The sequence below is a fragment of the Triticum aestivum genome, chromosome 1A (assembly GCF_018294505.1).
Source record: "Triticum aestivum cultivar Chinese Spring chromosome 1A, IWGSC CS RefSeq v2.1, whole genome shotgun sequence".
Classification (NCBI taxonomy): Eukaryota; Viridiplantae; Streptophyta; class Magnoliopsida; order Poales; family Poaceae; genus Triticum; species Triticum aestivum.
In genome coordinates, this window is record NC_057794.1 from 25,959,193 (window position 1) to 25,980,199 (window position 21,007).

The 21,007-nt window shown below is 44.9% G+C and overlaps 1 protein-coding gene and 1 non-coding gene across 2 annotated transcripts; one reads left to right on the forward strand and one right to left on the reverse strand.

Annotated features, from left to right (window-relative positions):
* Positions 1-2,568: 2,568 nt before the first annotated feature.
* Positions 2,569-5,654, reverse strand: LOC123078548 (uncharacterized). Its single transcript, XM_044501125.1, has 3 exons — positions 5,478-5,654; positions 2,806-3,267; positions 2,569-2,722 (listed from the first exon to the last, which is right to left on the reverse strand). Exons 1-3 carry the CDS (start codon positions 5,561-5,563, stop codon positions 2,710-2,712), a joined length of 561 nt encoding a protein of 186 aa, XP_044357060.1. The 5' UTR covers positions 5,564-5,654; the 3' UTR covers positions 2,569-2,709.
* A 1,235-nt stretch (positions 5,655-6,889) lies between these two features.
* On the forward strand, positions 6,890-6,963 carry TRNAE-UUC (transfer RNA glutamic acid (anticodon UUC)). Its single transcript has one exon. It is a non-coding gene; the product is annotated as a tRNA-Glu (tRNA).
* Positions 6,964-21,007: the final 14,044 nt, after the last annotated feature.

Sequence of the window (21,007 nt, forward strand, 5' to 3'; positions counted from 1 at the left end):
CCAGAGCGCATTCATACGTGGGTGATCGCTCCATGACAACTACATGCTCGTCCAATGCATGGCCAGAAAGCTGCACGCATTGAAGCACCCGACTGCATTGATCAAACTCGACATATCAAAAGCTTTTGACATGATCCAGTGGGCTTTCATCATGGAGGTGTTGAGAAAACTTGGCTTTGGGCAGCGGTGGATGTCCTGGATCATCGGCCTCCTGTCTATGGCATCCACCAGAGTCTTAATAAATGGCATCCCAGGAGCGCCTATTTCCAACCGCAGAGGCCTGAGGCAAGGCGGATCCCTCTCCCCATGATGTTCATCATCATGATGGAGCCGCTCCACCGCTTGTTCTCCTTAGCGGACAGAGAAGGGATGCTCACACCTCTCACTAGGCAGGGCTCAAGTCAACGGGTCTCCTTCTTTGCGGACGATGTTGTCCTCTTCGTCAAGTCGGAGATCACTGACTTACACATATGCAAGGCAATATTTGAGCTGTTTGGTGGAGCATCTGGCCTGCGGATTAACATGGCTAAAACTGCCGCCATGCCAATTCGATGTTCAGACGAGCAAACAGGGTGGATCTCTGAGATTCTGGGATGTCAGATTGGGTCTTTTCCTTGTCGCTACCTAGGCCTGCCATTGAGTCTGCGACGTCTATCTGCGACCCAGCTTCAGGATCTGGTTAATCAAGTGGCCGCCAGATTGCCGACATGGAGAGGAGCTTCTCTTCCAATCAGCAGCAGGCTAATTCTTGTCAAATCCGTGTTGTGCGCAATCCTGATCCATGCCATGCTCGGCCAGTGTCTTCCCCCAAAGACGATCAAGGCAATCGTTAAGATCTGTAGGGGCTTCCTTTGGTGCGGGAAAGAGGAGGCTAACGGTGGAAAATGTAAGGTGGCTTGGAGGGATGTTTGTGCGCCCAAGTGGGCTGGAGGTCTTGGCATACCTGACCTGCGCTGGCTCAACTCTGCGCTCCAAGCACGCTGGGCATGGCTTCAACGCACGGACAGCTCACGCCCATGGAAAGGCTTCGAGATCAGCATCTCTGAGGAAGCGCGTTCAATCTTCAAAACAACCACAACCGCACAGGTGGGAGATGGCAAGGAGACCCTGTTTTGGGAGGACCGATGGCTCCAAGGTCTTAGGGTTCAAGAGCTGGCTCCAAGAGTATATGCGAGGATCCCGCGGCGCATTCGGGAAGTTAGGACAGTCCATGATGCTATACAGGGTGGATCTTGGGCGCTCGAGGTCGGTCCAGACATGGATGAGGAGACACTGCAGGAAGTCCTTCTTCTCTGGGACAGGATGACGCCAACCATGCTTGCAGTGGATGCTCGAGATCAAGTTCGATGGGCCTGGGAGGAGGACGGCAACTACTCCGCGCGATCGGCGTATGCCTCCAAGTTCTGGGGCCTTGAGGTGGCGGCTTATGCGGACACGGCCTGGAAATCTAAGGCCCCTTTACAGTGCGGGTTTTTCACCTGGCTTGCCTCACGGAATAGGTGTTGGACCTCCGATTGCTTGGCAAGGCGCGGCCTTCCTCACCAGCCGGCATGTCCCTTCTGTGACCAGGACGTGGAAACGATCAATCACATTCTGGTGTCGTGTGTCTTTGCGCGATCAGTATGGCATATGGCACTAGAGGCCCTGCATAAGCCGCAGTGGATGCCGGCACCAGATGCGGAGTTGATACCCTGGTGCAATTCTTGCACGGCGACAGACATAAAGGCCAAGGACAGACGCACCATACTATCCCTAGGGTTATGGGAACTATGGAAACATCGGAATGACATCGTCTTCGACGGAGCGACTCCCTCTGCTACAATCGTGATTGCCAACATGGAGAAGGAAGGTAGAACGTGGAGCGCCGCTGGCCTCTTTAAAGGTGATTTCGCCGCCTTCTTCGGAGGCCTAGCTGGGTGGGTTAGAGAGAGAAACGAGTTTCCCTAAGCAGAGGCGTTCGTGCGGTGGACTCTTGCATGTAACATGATGTAAGAATGCTATGTGGATGGGGCTCTTTCCCCTCTCCTTTCTCTAATATATAATACGCACACTCGTGCGTATTCTAGAAAAAAAAATGTCGCGAGTAACTAGCTGTCTCCCTTCGACGAACGGAGGAGTCCATATGGGCTTGATTGGGGATGGTCCAACTAGTACACGTCGGCGGCCTGGGCAGGCGCCTTTTTATGAACGACAAAAAACATCTTCCTTTTTACTTCTGCTTTGAACTTTCTTTCCTGTTTGTCCAAACTTATTAAAAAGATTACTTGATTGGATATAACGATACTATGCATTTTTGAGAATTAATTTGAACAATTCTTGAAACTTCATACTCTCTCCATTCCTAAATATAAGTCTTTTTAGAGATTTCAAAAAAGACTACATACAAAGCAAAATGAGTGAACCTACACTCTAAAATATGTCTATATACATCTGTATATAGACCATGTTGAAATTTTTAAAAAGACTTATATTTAGAATTGGAGGGAGTATTTGAGAAAATAAATATAGCCACTAAATCCAAGCTGATGACATACGGAAATGATAACTACAGGTTTCACACACTAGAACACTCACATAAATATGTCATGTCTCACATCACAGACACATAGAAATTGAAAATCGGTAATATAAATTTAAAACTAGAACATAAGTTGTTTAGGCATGTTGCGAGTAACTAGCTGTCTCCCTTCGATGAATTAAGGTGCATCTCTATGCCATATTGCTGCATAAAGACGAAAACAACTTATGAGAAAATACCGACGACAAAACCAGACAACAAACGTAACATAAACATATAAAACTTACTTTGGATTTTCGCTGCATGTTTGCCTGTTATGACCTGGTTTGTGGCATATGCCGCACAAACGATCACTTTTCTCGCCAAATGCTTTTGGTCTACCATTTTTCGTCACTTCTGGGCCCCCATTTGCACGGCCTTTTCGAGTTTGCTTAGGTGCACCATTCGTGCAAACTTTTAGAGGATCACCAATAACAACTGCATCTCGTTGACACTCACATGCCTCCTCATTCATAGAACTTCTGTGGCCATCTGCTTCATTATCAGGGGCATCTTTATTCGATATTATATCCTGGAAAGTTTTCTGTAACTTATCGAACAAAAATGGGTTATTGGCTGCAACATGGCAAGCTTTTGCTCCTAATATTCTCAGCTCACTATACCGAGCTCGCTCCACCGCTGACAAACCCCAGCCAAACAGATCGCTCGTGCGCTCGGCAGGCAGGCCATCTCTCGCCATTTTGGACAACCTTTGAAGGACACAACAATTAGGAATTTCAGATAATTTGAGATGATTCAGTACACGCAGAATGTGTTTGCTTACCTATGGTGTCTAAGTATCTCTTCTCAAATGCAGAAGCAATTTCATGCACAAGTGGCTGCTGAACTTACTAGACATGCATGAAGCATATGGTGCTCTCGGTAAGTGATTTACCCATTTATATCTGTTTTGGCCTGATCCCAGACCTTGGCTACAGTCCATGTAAACCTTGTGTTAAACAACGGAATGCACAAATTATAACTTCCTCACATTGTTGTTGTGCCTTATGTTTTGTGAGGAATATTTTGAGGAAAACATATATGGAGTGCGGGCAATTTAACTTACTCCCTCCATCCATTTTTACAAGGTCTAACTCCAAATTTAACGTACAATGACTGCCTCGCCCGCCGGAGACGGCGCAAAGGGGGGCGCACTGTAGCCATGCTTGCTTGTCGATGGAGGTTGACTTTTTGGGACTGGCCGGCATGCGCTAGCCGGCTAGCTGGCACCTGGCCGGGTTGCGCTGGGGAGCCGACCAGGGGCGAGCCGGATTGAGGGGCGTTGCCAGCCCTGATATTTTTAAAAATGATTCGGGTTTCGTTGCCTGCTCGAGGGGGCCATCCCCCTGACAGTAGTCCCCCAAGCTGTGAAGGCTCGCCGGCTCTAAGCAGGGGGGCCTTTTGTTGGTGCCAGGTCGGCCGATTGCCTTTTCTTGAGGGCGTGTTGTGACGGTTTTTGTCCGGGTTTCCGTAAATTAACTGGGCAATTCTATTCTATTTTTTTAATGAATCAGGCCCTAAGGGACCATATCTCCAAAAATAATAATAAATGTGCTCTGGATTGTATGAAAATCATCCAATTTTCATGTAATTTGTTTGATTTGTTGAAACCCGGCTTAAAATGTATACGTGTAGCATTGGATGGCCAGCTCCTGCATCAGTGTCTGCGGATGGATGCCAAAGCAAATTTACGGGTTGGAGACACCCTCACATAAAAAGATTACTAACAAGTCTCTGTACGGAATTCATATCAAAATATAGCAATATTTGTTTGCCATTACAAAAGAAAGCTAGTAACCCTATCAATTAAATAAATTTTAGCTGCACGGCTGTGATTCAACAGTATGATGGGACTTAAGCAAGGCAAGTAAAGGACTCTTCCTCATCCTTGAAAACACAATAATAACCATGAAATAGTAACTTTCAAAACTTTACTCCCTCATAATATGAAAGAGTTATCGATAAAGTAATAAACATGCTAACATAATACTCCCTCCGTCTAGGTGTGTAAGTCACCTTACAAAAACCAAATAATCTCAAAACACTTAGGCACGGTACATTAAGGGGCTGTTTGGATTGTAACTATGTTTGCTTATGTTGCCACATTATTCTTTGCCACACTTGTCACACTTGCCTAACTTGAGTTGCTCAAATTGTTAGCCACACTTTGGCTTGCCTAAGGGAATCTTGTCACATTTTTTGTGTCTATGATATATGGGGTTCACTGTTCATAAAAATAATATTCTTGCTTTAGGTGTGGCTAGAACTAAACACCACCTAACTTGCTCAAACTTGCCTAAGGTGGGGTGTGGCAAAGTGTGGCAATATGTTGCTGAAACCAAATAGCCCCTAACTCCCTCCTCGTTTCTTGTTTTGTGACATATCAACCAATAAAAGATGTGAGCCGTGCATGCTTTCAATGACTTGAGACTATCAAACATGACATGCAGTGGTTAGGGCCCGTTTGGTTTCAAATAAGTCACCAACTTATAAGTCGAAAAGTGAAAAAAAAATGACTTATTTTACCAAACAGACCCAACTTATAAGTCATAAGTTGCTCCACCCCAACTTAAAACTTATAAGTTATCCCATTTGCATGGGTCCCACCACCTTTATATAAGAAAACAAGGTAAGGAGGTGTGGTCAGGTAACAACCAAACAGACGCGACTTATAAGTCACTATAAGTCAGGTGACTTATTGAAACCAAACAGGTCATTAGTTCATTGCATGCAATGCTATTAATTAGCAAAAAAAACATTAAGTTTTTTCGTTTTCCTCTGTCTTGGTCGCGGTGTACAACGTAAGATGACTTACACACCTAGACGGAGGGAGTAATTTGACAGAAAGATCACTAGTTGACCATGCTAACATGTTGGTAATCTGACTGAAAAATGGGATCGCAGGCGTATACCGGTGTACCTTTTGATGGATGGAAGAGTTAGAGGCGGCGGGGTCAAGCGGGGACGTTCGTCTGTTGTATCAAGCGGCAGACCGGCGGTGTTCATCAGTTGAGGGAGTGGACGGCGTCGCCTGCCGACCGACGACGACTGGCGGCGGTGCTTTGCGAACGTGGAGCGGCGACAGGTGCTGCCCTAATCGATCTGCTCGTAAAAAAACATGTTGGGCCGTACAGGTAACGCTCGTTATATAGGCGTACGTACGGGCTAACAGGCCAATCAGTCCACCCTTCCACGATGGGCTAACAGGCTGCACTGGTTGGCTCGAGTGCAAGCTTTAGTGTTTTGGGCTTCTATTCAGTTTTTATCTACGGTAGGCAACAGGTAGCTCTAAAGAAAAAACAAATTCTAACAAGAAAGTATGCGTCAAATAGTTTTTTTCTTTTTGAGGGGATGCGTTAAATAGTTGAGGCTGCGCACATGGTCAGGTCTAGTGACTAGTGGGTCGGGACACTCTTAATGCACTCCCTTGGGCAGATTTCCTTTTCTTCAGTTTATATAGATGGATTGCCTTGATTTTTTTATCTTTATATGGATTTTAATATTTTATATTTTTTTGAGAAATAAGTAAATAAATTTTATCATCTATTAAAAAAATTAGCATATGGAAATATTATATCAAAACGATATCAGCATATATTAAAAATGCTTACTGTATATTAAAAAAATGTTCCACATACTTTACTAAAATATTCATTGTGCATATAAAAAGTGTTCACCATATATTAAAAAAATCATTGTACAGAAATTTGTAAAAAAGGAAAAGTGAAAAGTGAAAGAAAAAAGGAGGAAAAGAAAAAACATAATAAACAAGAAAATAAAGGGGAAAAATAATAAGTGAAAATATCAACTAAAAACCAGAAGGACTGGAAGATAAAGAAAACCCCGTATAAGAAAGAAAAACAAAAATATAAATGAAAACAATAAAGGAACATTGAGATCTCACAGAAAAAACTGGAAGAAAAATATAAGCCAGGAAAAAACAGTAAATAGTGGAAAGAGACTGAGAACACGACTATAAAAAACAAAAAGGCGGAAAAGAAGCAATCACAACTGAAAACACGACTATACTCATTGCTGCCTGAACGTAGTTCCAACTCCCTCTTCATGAATTATTTCCCACCGTATGAAAGAACATGCTACCATGATGGTCTCGATGGTGGGGTTAGGAACAGTTATCTGAATGTCATCTGGACGCTCAGAACAGACCAGTTCTTTCAACGCCGCTGCTCCAGATCGGTTGCTTCAGTTTTTCGTTTTTCACAAGACATTTCTGTGATAAGCAGTTAATCTGCTAGGAAAATATGAGTTCGATAGGTTACCTAACCTGTTATGTGCAGTACCTGTAATTTGTAGAGGCAGAGTAGTCACAAATCCATTGTCGTCCAGCCCGGTTAGGATACCTGGCTTTCACCCAGGCGACCCGGGTTCAAATCCCGGCAATGGAGCACTTTTTTTCTTTTCATTTTACCTCGCTCTTTATGTTGGTAGGATGTTGGGTGTCCTGAACATGTTGTGGAATATCCTCGCATTCCAAATAGTCCAACCAACAAGCATCATTAGGAGGCCATTGCTTACCTATGCACCATCGTCCTGCTAGACATGTTTGTCTACCACTCTTTTATCAATCATCTACCGGCCAAGTGGCAATATCCTCTATTTGGAGCCAATTTTTCAACATTTTCCAAAGTCTCGACATGTAACGGCACTTGTAGAAGAGGTGCACCACGGACTCCTGCTCTCTCTGCACAACGGGCAAAGTCTGCAATTGTCCCAATCTTGCTTGGCCAAGCGGTCGGCAGTTAATACACGATTTTGAATTGGTAGCTTCATCATAACATTATACGCAAAGGGGGACTGATGCTAAACAGTAGACTCCAAGCAAGTATTCTGATGGCCAGCACGGTTTTGTTTTGCTACTAAAAGTAACATAATAATTCCTCTAAAAAAAGCAACATAATAATTGTCTAGCTTCACAAGAAAACACACATAAACTGTTGCTATTGCTAATACAAGTGTAGATTCTCTTGTTTCATAACAGTTTCTAAAATTGACATATTAAGGATGGCATTTGTTTACTAGCAAAATCAATGGAAGTGCACAACTTAACTCACAAACAAGCAGACAAACAGTGGACTGCATGTACTGCTACTTCAAGTTGTGAGCCACACTTACACAAAAGATCAAGATTCTACCTTGCTATTTTCAGGACACCCCTTTTTCAGAACTTGAAGCTTGCTTAACAACAAAAATGAGAATATAATGTCAAGGTTGCAGTTGGTAGGCTGGTGCTAACCTACTGGGTGCTGCTATTTGGTGATCAACATAGACTCAGTAATTATGTACAAACAACAACAACGACGACAACGACGATGACGACGACGACGACAACGACGACGACGACACAACGACGACAACAACAACAACAACAACAACAACAACAACAACAACAACAACAACAACAACTACTACTACTACTACTACTACTACTACTACTACTACTACTACTACTACTACTACTACTACTACTACTAGAATTGTATTAACTGGAAACATAATACATGTATGAATACATAGACAAACAGAGTGTCACTGGTATGCCTCTACTTGACTAGCTCGTTGATCAAAGATGGTTATGTTTCCTAACCATAGACATGAGTTGTCATTTGATTGACGGGATCACATCATTAGGAGAATGATGTGATTGACTTGACACATTCCGTTAGCATAGCACTTGATTGTTTAGTTTGTTGCTATTGCTTTCTTCATGACTTATACATGTTCCTATGACTATGAGATTATGCAACTCCCGTTTACCAGAGGAACACTTTGTGTGCTACCAAACGTCACAACGTAACTGGGTGATTATAAAGGTGCTCTACAGGTGTCTCTGAAGGTATTTGTTGGGTTGGCATATTTCGAGATTAGGATTTGTCACTCCGATTGTCGGAGAGGTATCTCTGGGCCCTCTCGGTAATGCACATCACTTAAGCCTTGCAAGCATTGCAACTAACGAGTTAGTTGCGGGATGATGTATTACGGAACGAGTAAAGAGACTTGCCGGTAATGAGATTGAAGTAGGTATTGAGATACCGACGACCGAATCTCGGGCAAGTAACATACCGATGACAAAGGGAACAATGTATGTTGTTATGCGGTCTGACCGATAAAGATCTTCGTAGAATATATGGGAGCCAATATGAGCATCCAGGTTCCGCTATGGGTTATTGACCAGAGACATGTCTCGGTCATGTCTACATAGTTCTCGAACCCGTAGGGTCCGCACGTGAAAGTTTCGGTGACGATTGTATTATTAGTTTATGTGATTTGATGTACCGAAGGTAGTTCGGAGTCCCGGATGAGATCCGCGACATGACGAGGAGTCTCGAAATGTTCGAGACGTAAAGATCGATATATTGGACGACTATATTCGGACATCGGAAAGGTTTCGAGTGATTCGGGTATTTTCGGGGGTACCGGAGAGTTACGGGAATACGAGGGCGAAGTAATGGGCCTCATGGGTCAAGTGGTGGAAGAGAGGAGGCAGGGCGCGCGCCCCCCCTAGCCCAAACCGAATTGGACTAGGGGGCCGGCCCCCCTTTCCTCTTTTAATTTCCTCCTTCTCCTTCTCCTCCTTCCTTTCCTCCTCCTAGTAGGAGTAGGAAAGGGGAGTCCTACTCCTACTAGGAGGAGGACTCCTCCTCCTGGCGCACCCATAGAGGGCCGGCCGGCCTCCCCCCTTGATCCTTTATATATAGGGGCAGGGGGGCACCTCTATACTCACAAGTTGATCAGTTGATCTCTCCCAGCCGTGTGCGGTGCCCCCCTCCACCATATTCCACCTCGGTCATATCGTAGCGGTGCTTAGGCGAAGCCCTACGTCGGTAGCAACATCGTCATCGTCACCACGCCGTCGTGCTGACGAAACTCTCCCGTGAAGCTCTGCTGGATCAGAGTTCACGGGACGTCATCGAGCTGAACGTGTGCTGAACTCGGAGCTGCCGTGCGTTCGGTACTTGGATCGGTCGGATCGTGAAGACGTACGACTACATCAACCGCGTTGTGCTAACGCTTCGGCTTTCGGTCTACGAGGGTACATGGACAACACTCTCCCCTCTCGTTGCTATGCATCACCATGATCTTGCGTGTGCATAGGAAAATTTTGAAATTACTACGTTCCCCAACACTCCGAGTTCTGCACACGTTCAACTTGATGACGTCCCTCGAACTCCGGTCCAGCCGAGCTTTGTGGGAGAGTTCCGTCAGCACGACGGCGTGATGACGATGTTGATGTTCTACCGTCACAGGGCTTCGCCTAAGCACCGCTAGAATATTATCAAGGTGGACTATGGTGGAGAGGGGCACCGCACACCGCTAAAAGATCCAAGAGATCAATTGTTGTGTCTATGGGGTGCCCCTCTCCTCCGTATATAAAGGAGGGGAGGAGAGGGCCGGCCAAGGGGAGTAGGCGCGCCCAAGGGGGGGAGTCCTACTCCCACCGGGAGTAGGACTCCTCCTTTTCCTATTTGGAGAGGGAGAGGGAAGGAAGAGGAAGGAGGGAGGAAGGAAAGGGGGGCCGGCCCCCTTACCAATTCGGATTGGGCTTGGGCGGGGGGCGTCCCCTCCCTTGCTCCTTTTCCCACCTTTCCACTAAAGCCCATTAAGGCCCATATACCTCCCGGGGGGTTCCGATAATCTCCCGGTGCTCCGGTATTATCCCGATCTCACCCGGAACCATTCCGGTATCCAAATATAGTCGTCCAATATATCGATCTTCATGTCTCGAACATTTCGAGACTCCTCGTCATGTCCATGATCACATCCGGGACTCTGAACTACCTTCGGTACATCAAAAAACCATAAACTCATAACATAACCGTCATCGAACTTTAAGCGTGCGGACCCTACGGGTTCGAGAACTATGTAGACATGACCGAGACACGTCTCCGGTCAATAACCAATAGCGGAACCTGGATGCTCATATTGGCTCCTACATATTCTACGAAGATCTTTATCGGTCAAACCGCATAACAACATACATTGTTCCTTTTGTCATCGGTATGTTACTTGCCCGAGATTCGATCGTCGGTATCTCAATACTGTCGGGGATATACCCCGCGGTATGACCCGGTCGGAATCATGACCCGGCCGGGCTTGGCGACTCACCAGAGACCTGGCTGGAGCTTGGCAACTCACTGGCGATCCGCCCGGACATGGCGGTTTACATGTAACCCGCCTGGACATTGTGACTCACTGGAGACCCGGCGGGCAGATCAGACGGATGACAAGGCCCAAGGCCTAGCTGGCCGGCTTATACTCTGGTGGGCCGGCTTAAGTGGAAAGGGATGACGAATATTTCCTTTACGAGGAAGCAAGACCCGGACTTGTATTCAACTTGAGAGAAAGGATAGACTAGTCCTAGTCCTACTAGGACTCCACATGTAACCCGCCCCTTCAACATATATAAGGAGGGGCAGGGTGATGGGGAACGCAGTAATTTCAAAAAATTTCCTACGCACACGCAAGATCATGGTGATGCATAGCAACGAGAGGGGAGAGTGTTGTCTACGTACCTACGCAGACCGACTGCGGAAGCGTTGACGCAACGTAGAGGAAGTAGTCGTACGTTTCCCCGATCTGACCGATCCAAGCACCGTTACTCCGGCACCTCCGAGTTCTTAGCACACATACAGCTCGATGACGATCCCCGGGCTCCGATCCAGCAAAGCGTTGGGGAGGAGTTCCGTCAGCACGACAGCGTGGTGACGATCTTGATGTTCTACTATCGCAGGGCTTCGCCTAAGCACCGCTACAATATGATCGAGGTGGAATATGGTGGCAGGGGGCACCGCACACGGCTAAGGAACGATCTCAAGGATCAACTTGTGTGTCTAGAGGTGCCCCCCGCCCTCGTATATAAAGGATCCAAGGGGGAGGGGGCGGCCGGCCAGGAGGAGGGCGCAGGAGGAGTCCTACTCCTACCGGGAGTAGGACTCCCCCCGCCCAATCCTAGTTGGAATAGGATTCCCCGAGGGGGAAAGAGAGAGAGGGTGGCCGGCCACCTCTCCTTGTCCTAATAGGACTAGGGGAGGGGGGAGGCGCGCGGCCCACCTTGGGCTGCCCCTTTCTCCTTTCCACTAAAGCCCACTAAGGCCCATATAGATCCCGGGGGGTTCCGGTAACCTCCCGGTACTCCGGTAAAATCTCGATTTCACCCGGAACACTTCCGATATCCAAACATAGGCTTCCAATATATCAATCTTTATGTCTCAACCATTTCGAGACTCCTCGTCATGTCCGTGATCACATCCGGGACTCCGAACAAACTTCGGTACATCAAAATGCATAAACTCATAATAACTGTCATCGTAACGTTAAGCGTGCGGACCCTACGGTTCGAGAATAATGCAGACATGACTGAGACACATCTCTGGTCAATAACCAATAGCGGGACCTGGATGCCCATATTGGCTCCTACATATTCTACGAAGATCTTTATCTGTCAGACCGCATAACAACATACGTTGTTCCCTTTGTCATCGGTATGTTACTTGCCCGAGATTCGATCGTCGGTATCCAATACCTAGTTCAATCTCGTTACCGGCAAGTCTCTTTACTCGTTCCGTAATACATCATCTCACAACTAACTCATTGGCTGCAATGCTTGCAAGGCTTATGTGATGTGTATTACCGAGAGGGCCCAGAGATACCTCTCCGACAATCAGAGTGACAAATCCTAATCTTGAAATACGCCAACCCAACATCTACCTTTGGAGACACTTGTAGAGCTCCTTTATAATCACCCAGTTACATTGTGACGTTTGGTAGCACACAAAGTGTTCCTCCGGTAAACGGGAGTTTCATAATCTCATAGTCATAGGAACATGTATAAGTCATGAAGAAAGCAATAGCAACATACTAAACGATCGGGTGCTAAGCTAATGAAATGGGTCATGTCAATCAGATCATTCAACTAATGATGTGACCTCGTTAATCAAATAACAACACCTTGTTCATGGTTAGGAAACATAACCATCTTTGATTAACGAGCTAGTCAAGTAGAGGCATACTAGTGACACTAAGTTTGTCTATGTATTCACACATGTATTATGTTTCCGGTTAATACAATTCTAGCATGAATAATAAACATTTATCATGATATAAGGAAATAAATAATAACTTTATTATTGCCTCTAGGGCATATTTCCTTCAGTCTCCCACTTGCACTAGAGTCAATATACTAGATTACACAGTAATGATTCCAACACCCATGGAGCCTTGGTGCTGATCATGTTTTGCTCGTGGAAGAGGCTTAGTCAACGGGTCTGCAACATTCAGATCCGTATGTATCTTGCAAATCTCTATGTCTCCCACCTGGACTAGATCCCGGATGGAATTGAAGCGTCTCTTGATGTGCTTGGTCCTCTTGTGAAATCTGGATTCCTTTGCCAAGGCAATTGCACCAGTATTGTCACAAAAGATTTTCATTGGACCCGATGCACTAGGTATGACACCTAGATCGGATATGAAATCCTTCATCTAGACTCCTTCATTTGCTGCTTCTGAAGCAGCTATGTACTTCGCTTCACATGTAGATCCTGCTACGACGCTTTGTTTAGAACTGCACCAACTGACAGCTCCACTATTTAATGTAAACACGTATCCGGTTTGCAATTTAGAATCGTCCGGATCAGTGTCAAAGCTTGCATCAACGTAACCTTTTACGGTGAGCTCTTTGTCACCTCCATATACGAGAAACATATCCTTAGTCCTTTTCAGGTATTTCAGGATGTTCTTGACCGTTGTCCAGTGATCCACTCCTGGATTACTTTGGTACCTCCCTGCTAAACTTATAGCAAGGCACACATCAGGTCTGGTACACAGCATTGCATACATGATAGAGCCTATGGCTGAAGCATAGGGAACATCTTTCATTTTCTCTCTATCTTCTGCAGTGGTCGGGCATTGAGTCTGACTCAACTTCACACCTTGTAACACAGGCAAGAACCCTTTCTTTGCTTGATCCATTTTGAACTTCTTCAAAATCTTTTCAAGGTATGTGCTTTGTGAAAGTCCAATTAAGCGTCTTGATCTATCTCTATAGATCTTTATGCCTAATATGTAAGCAGCTTCACCAAGGTCTTTCATTGAAAAACTCTTATTCAAGTATCCCTTTATGCTATCCAGAAATTTTATATCATTTCCAATCAGTAATATGTCATCCACATATAATATCAGAAATGCTACAGAGCTCCCACTCACTTTCTTGTAAATACAGGCTTCTCCAAAAGTCTGTATAAAACCAAATGCTTTGAGCACACTATCAAAGCGTTTATTCCAACTCCGAGAGGCTTGCACCAGTCCATAAATGGATTGCTGGAGCTTGCACACTTTGTTAGCTCCCTTTGGATTGACAAAACCTTCTGGTTGCATCATATACAACTCTTCTTCCAGAAATCCATTTAGGAATGCAGTTTTGACATCCATCTGCCAAATTTCATAATCATAAAATGCGGCAATTGCTAACATGATTCGGACAGACTTAAGCATCGCTACGGGTGAGAAGGTCTCATCGTAGTCAATCCCTTGAACTTGTCGAAAACCTTTTACGACAAGTCGAGCTTTGTAGACAGTAACATTACCATCAGCGTCAGTCTTCTTCTTGAAGATCCATTTATTCTCAATTGCTTGCCGATCATCGGGCAAGTCAACCAAAGTCCATACTTTGTTCTCATACATGGATCCCATCTCAGATTTCATGGCTTCAAGCCACTTTGCGGAATCTGGGCTCACCATTGCTTCTTCATAGTGCGTAGGTTCATCATAATCTAGCAGCATGATTTCCAGAACAGGATTCTGTACCACTCTGGTGCGGATCTCGCTTTGGTTGATCTACGAGGTTCAGTAGTATCTTGTCCTGAAGTTTCATGATCATCATCATTAGCTTCCTCACTAATTGGTATAGGTGTCGTAGAAACAGTTTTCTGTGATGTACTACTTTCCAATAAGGGAGCAGGTACAGTTACCTCGTCAAGTTCTACTTTCCTCCCACTCACTTCTTTCGAGAGAAACTCCTTCTCTAGAAAGGATCCATTCTTAGCAACGAATGTCTTGCCTTCGGATCTGTGATAGAAGGTGTACCCAACAGTCTCCTTTGGGTATCCTATGAAGACACATTTCTCCGATTTGGGTTCGAGCTTATCAGGTTGAATCTTTTTCACATAAGCATCGCAGCCCCAAACTTTAAGAAACGACAACTTTGGTTTCTTGCCAAACCACAATTCATAAGGTGTCATCTCAACGGATTTTGATGGTGCCCTATTTAACGTGAATGCGGCCGTCTCTAAAGCATAACCCCAAAACGATAGCGGTAAATCAATAAGAGACATCATAGATCGCACCATATCTAGTAAAATACGATTACGACGTTCGGAAACACCATTGCGCTGTGGTGTTCCGGGTGGCGTGAGTCGCGAAACTATTCCGCATTGTTTCAAATGTACACCAAACTCGTAACTCAAATATTCTCCTCCACGATCAGATCGTAGAAACTTTATTTTCTTGTTACGATGATTTTCAACTTCACTCTGAAATTCTTTGAACTTTTCAAACGTTCCAGACTTATGTTTCATTAAGTAGATATACCCATATCTGCTTAAGTCATCTGTGAAGGTGAGAAAATAACGATATCCGCCACGAGCCTCAATATTCATCGGACCACATACATCTGTATGTATGATCTCCAACAAATCTGTTGCTCTCTCCATAGTACCGGAGAACGGTGTTTTAGTCATCTTGCCCATGAGGCACGGTTCGCAAGTACCAAGTGATTCATAATCAAGTGGTTCCAAAAGTCCATCAGTATGGAGTTTCTTCATGCGCTTTATACCAATATGACCTAAACGGCAGTGCCACAAATAAGTTGCACTGTCATTATCAACTCTGCATCTTTTGGCTTCAACATTGTGAATATGTGCGTTACTACTATCGAGATTCATCAAAAATAGACCACTTCTCAAAGGTGCATGACCATAAAAGATATTACTCATATAAATAGAACAACCATTATTCTCTGATTTAAATGAATAACCGTCTCGCATCAAACAAAATCTAGATATAATGTTCATGCTCAACGCCGGCACCAAATAACAATTATTTAGGTCTAATATTAATCCCGAGGGTAGATGTAGAGGTAGCATGCCGACCGCGATCACATCGACTTTGGAACCGTTTCCCACGCGCATCGTCACCTCGTCCTTCGCCAGTGTTCGCTCAATCCGTAGTCCCTGTTTCGAGTTGCAAATATTAGCAACAGAACCAGTATCAAATACCCAGGTGCTACTGCGAGCTCTAGTAAGGTACAGATCAATAACATGTATATCACATATACCTTTGTTCACCTGGCCATCCTTCTTATCCGCCAAATACTTGGGGCAGTTCCGCTTACAGTGACCAGTCTGCTTGCAGTAGAAGCACTCAGTTTCAGGCTTAGGTCCAGACTTGGGTTTCTTCTCCTGAGCAGCAACTTGCTTGCTGTTCTTTTTGAAGTTCCCCTTCTTCTTCCCTTTGCCCTTTTTCTTGAAACTAGTGGTCTTGTTAACCATCAACACTTGATGCTCCTTCTTGATTTCTACCTCCGCAGCTTTCAGCATTGCGAAGAGCTCGGGAATAGTCTTGTTCATCCCTTGCATATTATAGTTCATCACGAAGCTCTTGTAGCTTGGTGGCAATGATTGGAGAATTCTGTCAATGACGCAATCATATGGAAGATTAACTCCCATCTGAATCAAGTGATTATTATACCCAGACATTTTGAGTATATACTCACTGACAGAACTGTTCTCCTCCATCTTGCAGCTATAGAACTTATTGGAGACTTCTTATCTCTCAATCCGGGCATTTGCTTGAAATATTAACTTCAACTCCTGGAACATCTCATATGCTCCATGACGTTCAAAACGTCGTTGAAGTCCCGATTCTAAGCCGTAAAGCATGGCACATTGAACTATTGAGTATTCATCAGCTTTGCTCTGCCAGACGTTCATAACATCTGGTGTTGCTCCAGCAGCAGGCCTGGCACCAAGCGGTGCTTCCAGGACGTAATTCTTCTGAGCAGCAATGAGGATAATCCTCAAGTTACGGACCCAGTCCGTGTAATTGCTACCATCATCTTTCAACTTTGCTTTCTCAAGGAACGCATTAAAATTCAACGGAACAACAACACGAGCCATCTATCTACGATCAACATAAACAAGCAAGATACTATCAGGTACTAAGTTCATGATAAGTTTAAGTTCAATTAATCAAATTTCCCACTTAGATAGACATCCCTCTAATCCTCTAAGTGATCACGTGATCCAAATCAACTAAACCATAACCGATCATCACGTGAGATGGAGTAGTTTTCAATGGTGAACATCGTTATGTTGATCATATCTACTATATGATTCACGCTCAACCTTTCGGTCTCTGTGTTCCGAGGCCATATCTGCATATGCTAAGCTCGTCAAGTTTAACCTGAGTATTCTGCGTGTGCAAAACTGGCTTGCACCCGTTGTAGATAGACGTAGAGCTTATCACACCCGATCATCACGTGGTGTCTGGGCACGACGAACTTTGGCAACGGTGCATACTCAGGGAGAACACTTCTTGATAATTTAGTGAGAGATCATCTTATAATGCTACCGTCAATCAAAGCAAGATTAGATGCATAAAAAGATAAACATCACATGCAATCAATATAAGTGATATGATATGGCCATCATCATCTTGTGCTTGTGATCTCCATCTCCGAAGCACCGTCATGATCACCATCGTCACCGACGCGACACCTTGATCTCCATCGTAGCATCGTTGTCGTCTCGCCAATCTTATGCTTCCACGACTATCGCTACCGCTTAGTGATAAAGTAAAGCATTACATCGCGATTGCATTGCATACAATAAAGCGACAACCATATGGCTCCTGCCAGTTGCCGATAACTCGGTTACAAAACATGATCATCTCATACAATAAAATTCAGCATCATGCCTTGACCATATCACATCACAACATTCCCTGCAAAAACAAGTTAGACGTCCTCTACTTTGTTGTTGCAAGTTTTACGTGGCTGCTACAGGCTTAAGCAAGAACCAATCTCACCTACGCATCAAAACCACAACGATAGTTTGTCAAATAGACTCCGTTTTAACCTTCGCAAGGACCGGGCGTAGCCACACTTGGTTCAACTAAAGCTGGAGAGACTGTCGCCCGCAAGCCACCTATGTGCAAAGCGCGTCGGGAGAACCGGTCTCGCGTAAGCGTACGCGTAATGTCAGTCCGGGTCGTCTCGTCCAACAATACCGCCGAACCAATGTATGACATGCTGGTAGGCAGTATGACTTATATCGCCCACAACTCACTTGTGTTCTACTCGTGCATATAACATCAAACCATAAAACCTAGGCTCGGATGTCACTGATGGGGAACGCAGTAATTTCAAAAAATCTCCTACGCACATGCAAGATCATGGTGATGCATAGCAACGAGAGGGGAGAGTGTTGTCTATGTACCTACGCAGACCGACTGCGGAAGCGTTGACGCAACATAGAGGAAGTAGTCGTACGTTTCCCCGATCCGACCGATCCAAGCACCGTTACTCCGGCACCTCCGAGTTCTTAGCACACGTACATCTCGATGACGATCCCCGGGCTCCGATCCAGCAAAGCGTCGGGGAGGAGTTCCATCAGCACGACGGCTTGGTGACGATCTTGATGTTCTACTGTCGCAGGGCTTCGCCTAAGCACCACTACAATATGATCGAGGTGGAATATGGTGGCAGGGGGCACCGCACACGGCTAAGGAACGATCTCAAGGAACAACTTGTGTGTCTAGAGGTGCCCCCCTGCCCCCGTATATAAAGGATCCAAGGGGGAGGGGGCGGCCGGCCAGGAGGAGGGCGCAGGAGGAGTCCTACTCCTACTGGGAGTAGGACTCCCCCCCCAATCCTAGTTGGAATAGGATTCCCCGAGGGTGAAAGAGGGAGAGGGTGGCCGGCCACCTCTCCTTGTCCTAATAGGACCAGGGGAGGGGGGAGGCGCGCGGCCCACCTTGGGCTGCCCCTTTATCCTTTCCACTAAAGCCCACTAAGGCCCATATAGATCCCGGGGGGTTCCGGTAACCTCCCGGTACTCCGGTAAAATCTCGATTTCACCCGGAACACTTCCGATATCCAAACATAGGCTTCCAATATATCAATCTTTATGTCTCGACCATTTCGAGACTCCTCGTCATGTCCGTGATCACATCCGGGACTCCGAACAAACTTCGGTACATCAAAATGCATAAACTCATAATAACTGTCATCGTAACGTTAAGCGTGCGGACCCTACGGTTCGAGAATAATGCAGACATGACTGAGACACATCTCCGGTCAATAACCAATAGCGGGACCTGGATGCCCATATTGGCTCCTACATATTCTACGAAGATCTTTATCTGTCAGACCGCATAACAACATACGTTGTTCCCTTTGTCATCGGTATGTTACTTGCCCGAGATTCGATCGTCGGTATCCAATACCTAGTTCAATCTCGTTACCGGCAAGTCTCTTTACTCGTTCCGTAATACATCATCTCGCAACTAACTCATTGGCTGCAATGCTTGCAAGGCTTATGTGATGTGTATTACCGAGAGGGCCCAGAGATACCTCTCCGACAATGGAGTGACAAATCCTAATCTTGAAATACGCCAACCCAACATCTACCTTTGGAGACACCTGTAGAGCTCCTTTATAATCACCCAGTTACGTTGTGATGTTTGGTAGCACACAAAGTGTTCCTCCGGTAAACGAGAGTTTCATAATCTCATAGTCATAGGAACATGTATAAGTCATGAAGAAAGCAATAGCAACATACTAAACGATCGGGTGCTAAGCTAATGAAATGGGTCATGTCAATCAGATCATTCAACTAATGATGTGACCTCGTTAATCAAATAACAACACCTTGTTCATGGTTAGGAAACATAACCATCTTTGATTAACGAGCTAGTCAAGTAGAGGCATACTAGTGACACTAAGTTTGTCTATGTATTCACACATGTATTATGTTTCCGGTTAATACAATTCTAGCATGAATAATAAACATTTATCATGATATAAGGAAATAAATAATAACTTTATTATTGCCTCTAGGGCATATTTCCTTCACAGGGCTCCCCAAAGAGGGACAGAAAATAATCTCTAGGGCCAGACACAAAGGGGGAGCCGGCTTATGCGGCGACCCTCTCATGAGCATGATCAGATCTAGCCACAAACATCATGTAGGGTTATTACCGGATGATGTTTCCCGGGGCTATGTTGCATCTCTCGGTTACGCTCAACCCCTCTCAAGCTACCACATGTATGTGTTAGCCCCGCGACTAAGTCCTGACACTAGGACATCTGCCGTGACAATTCCACGACAAATATCTAGTTCAATCTCGTTACCGGCAAGTCTCTTTACTCGTTCCGTAACACATCATCCCGCAACTAACTCATTAGTTGCAATGCTTGCAAGGCTTAAGTGATGTCTATTACCGAGTGGGCCCAGAGATACCTCTCCGACAATCGGAGTGACAAATCCTAATCTCGAAATACACCAACCCAACAAGTACCTCCGGAGACACCTGTAGAGCAACTTTATAATCACCCAGTTATGTTGTGACGTTTGGTAGCACACAAAGTGTTCCTCCAGTAAACGGGAGTTGCATAATCTCATAGTCATAGGAACATGTATAAGTCATGAAGAAAGCAATAGCAACAAAATAAACGATCAAGTGCTAAGCTAACGGAATGGGTCAAGTCAATCACATCATTCTCCTAATGATGTGATCCCATTAATCAAATGACAACTCTTTGTTTATGGCTAGGAAACATAACCATCTTTCATCAACGAGCTAGTTCAAGTAGAGTCATACTAGTGACACTCTGTTTGTCTATATATTCACACATGTATCATGTTTCCGGTTAATACAATTCTAGCATGAATAATAAACATTTATCATGATATAAGGAAATAAATAATAACTTTATTATTGCCTATAGGGCATATTTCCTTCAGTCTCCCACTTGCACTAGAGTCAATAATCTAGATTACACAGTTATGATTCTAACACCCATGGAGCCTTGGTGCTGATCATGTTTTGCTCATGGAAGAGGCTTAGTCAATGGGTCTGCAACATTCAGATCCGTATGTATCTTGCAAATCTCTATGTCTCCCACCTGGACTTGATCCTGATAACCCACAAGTATAGGGGATCGCAACAGCTTTCGAGGGTAGAGTATTCAATCCAAATTTATTGATTCGACACAAGGGGAACCAAAGAATATTCTCAAGTATTAGCAGCTGAGTTGTCAATTCAACCACACCTGGAAACTTAGTATCTGCAGCAAAGTGTTTAGTAGCAAAGTAATATGATAGTGATGGTAATGGTAACAAAAGAGTAATGAAAGCAAAGTAATGTTTTTGGTAT

Bases quoted from the DNA above. Each gene is read 5' to 3' on its own strand.
- LOC123078548 (XM_044501125.1), bottom strand. From the start codon at position 5,563: ATGAACACCGCCGGTCTGCCGCTTGATACAACAGACGAACGTCCCCGC. The intron at 3,268-5,477 runs GTACACCGGTAT...TGTCCTTCAAAG, and splicing joins ACTCTTCCATCCATCAAAAG to GTTGTCCAAAATGGCGAGAG.